General features: G+C 35.8%; 1 protein-coding gene across 1 annotated transcript; it reads right to left on the bottom strand.

Annotated features, from left to right (window-relative positions):
• Nucleotides 1-1,304: 1,304 nt before the first annotated feature.
• LOC103107606 (olfactory receptor 14C36) lies at nt 1,305-2,243 on the bottom strand. The gene has a single exon (XM_007516421.1). The coding sequence runs from the start codon at nt 2,241-2,243 to the stop codon at nt 1,305-1,307; it is 939 nt and encodes a 312-aa protein (XP_007516483.1).
• Between the last annotated feature and the right edge of the window lie 234 nt (nt 2,244-2,477).

The following is a 2,477-nucleotide window of genomic DNA, read 5'->3' as shown; positions in this document are numbered from 1 at the left end:
TGTACACATGGCAAAGCAGTACACCAAGAGAGATTATTTTCCCAACTCCTGAGTTAAAAATGTATATTTGTGTGTTTTAATGTTTTGACTGTTTTTAAAATGTTGTGACCAATAATAAATATTTTAGATAACACTGTCAAAAGTGAAAGAAATGAATAATTTTACTCCTCAATAACCTTAGCAGATGGATGGAGAAGGCATGCAGTTAAAAGTGAGAAGAGAAATTGTACATTATTTTAATCAAGTAAGAAAAAATATTTAAAATATAAGCCTCAAGAAAACGTATCTCCAAAGCACTTAAGCATATATTTTAGCAAGTGTTTTTTTTTTCTGATAACAACTATAATGGATCTTTGTCTTTTTCTGATTACATAAAGGTATCTCCGTAAATGTAGTCAATAGTTAAATATATTTAAAAATAATGTTTAAAAAATATTCAAAAAGAACATGGCTTCCATGCTAATTTTAAATAACTGACATTTTTATTTTGCTGTAATACCAAATGTAGTTTTCCAAACACAATAAGTGGCACTATTTAGTTCTAGGATTACATTCTGAAGAGTAGATAACCATAGAACAAAACACTAAACAGGGGGCTAGGTGGTGACACACCCATTGAGTGCACATATTACAATGCTCAACCACCTAGGTTCAAGGCCCTGGTTCCCACCTGCACAGAGAAAGCTTTAAGAGTAGTGAAGCAGTGCTACAGGTATCTTTCTCTCTATACTTGTCTATCTTCCCCTTCTCTCAATTTCTCTGTTTGTATCCAAAATAAAGAAATAGAAATAAATAGAATTTATCTATATTTTAGTAATAATGAAAACATTTTTGACATTTTAAGACTCAAATTTTTGGCAAGAGTTTTTGTCAAAGTATGAGCCGTAGTCTCATTTGTAAAACCAGATGTTTCTTTTTTTAATTTTTTGTTATCTTTATTTATGTGTTGGATAGAAACAGAAATCGAGAGGGAAGGGAGGGATAGCGAGACTTCTGCAACCCTGCTTCACCATTTGTGAAGCTTTCCCCCTGCAGGTGGGGACTGGGGGCTCGAACCCAGGTCCTTGCACATTGCAACATGTGTGTTCAACCAGGTGTGCCACCAGCCCATTCCCAAAACCAGATGTTACTTTTTGTACACAGTCAATTAATCCAAAACAGAAAGATTTTGATAAGTAATAATTTTAGAACATCAGTTACTAAATTTACATCATTATTTCTATATAACCCAAGTCATTTATCTCTACTTCCAAAAATATATATTTATATTTTACCCTCTAAGACAAGTTAGTCTCATCAACTTCTTATACATTTCTTGAGTAAAACATTCTTCCCATCATTCTCTTGATGACACGTTTTATTTGTTCATTTCTAAGACTGTAGATAATAGGGTTGAAAAGTGGGGGGATTATGGAATAGAAAACTGAGAGAACCATGTCCTGGACTGTGGCAGTGATTGCAGATGGTCTCAGGTATACATAGAAGCCTGAGCTGAGGAAGACAGACACCACAAGGATGTGAGGGACACAGGTCGAAAAGGCCTTTGTTCTATCTGCTCCACTTGGAAACTTGAGCACAGTAGAAAATATGTGAATGTAAGACCTGATGATGAAGATAAAACAGCCACCGCCAATCCCCAGGCTAGAAGCAATAATCACCATCTCATTGCTAAATATGTCAGAGCAGGAAAGCTTCAACAGAGAGGGGATGTCACAGAAAAACTGATGAATGACATTGGACTGGCAGAAGGGTAACCGGAATGTGTTACTAGTGTGCATACTTGCATAGATGAGACCACTGAGTATGGAAGCCAGTGTCATTTGGCTGCATATCCGAGGGCTCATGATCATAGTGTAATGGAGAGGCTGACAGATGGCCACATAACGGTCACGGGCCATGATCGTGAGAAACAGAAGCTCCACATATACAAAGAAAACCACAAGGAAAACCTGAGCTATACACCCAACCTTTGAAATGGTGCTGTTGTCAAGCATGGAATTGATGCATGAGTTAGGAACTGTTACAGAGATGTAGCATGCATCTAAGATGGACAGATTCCTGAGGAAGAAATACATGGGAGTGTGAAGACTCCTGTCAAAGGTGGTGACTGTAACAATAAGAACATTCCCTATTACAGTGACCAAATACATGAGAAAGAAGGACAAGGCATGTATGATCCGTAGTTCCCAAACATCTGAAAACCCCATCAGAAGAAATTCCATTATCGTAGTAGAGTTGTGCATCTGGTAGGGACACAACTTATAGCTGGAAAGTAGAGAAAGAAGTCATGAACATGTGAGAATCAAGTTAAGAGCAGAAAAGTCATAATTAAAAAAAACTTCAATATATTTCTAAAATTCTAGATAAGAGAAAACAAAATTTTCATTTTCAAATGCATAGAATTATAAATTCTATATAAAAAAAGTTGTATTTGAAAAGAGTCTTTATATAATGTTGTTGAACACTGAACACTTAGA

Source organism: Erinaceus europaeus, chromosome 2, assembly GCF_950295315.1.
Source record: "Erinaceus europaeus chromosome 2, mEriEur2.1, whole genome shotgun sequence".
Taxonomy (NCBI): domain Eukaryota; kingdom Metazoa; phylum Chordata; class Mammalia; order Eulipotyphla; family Erinaceidae; genus Erinaceus; species Erinaceus europaeus.
Note: the sequence above shows the minus strand (reverse complement) of the source record. Positions and strands in the feature narration are given on the sequence as shown.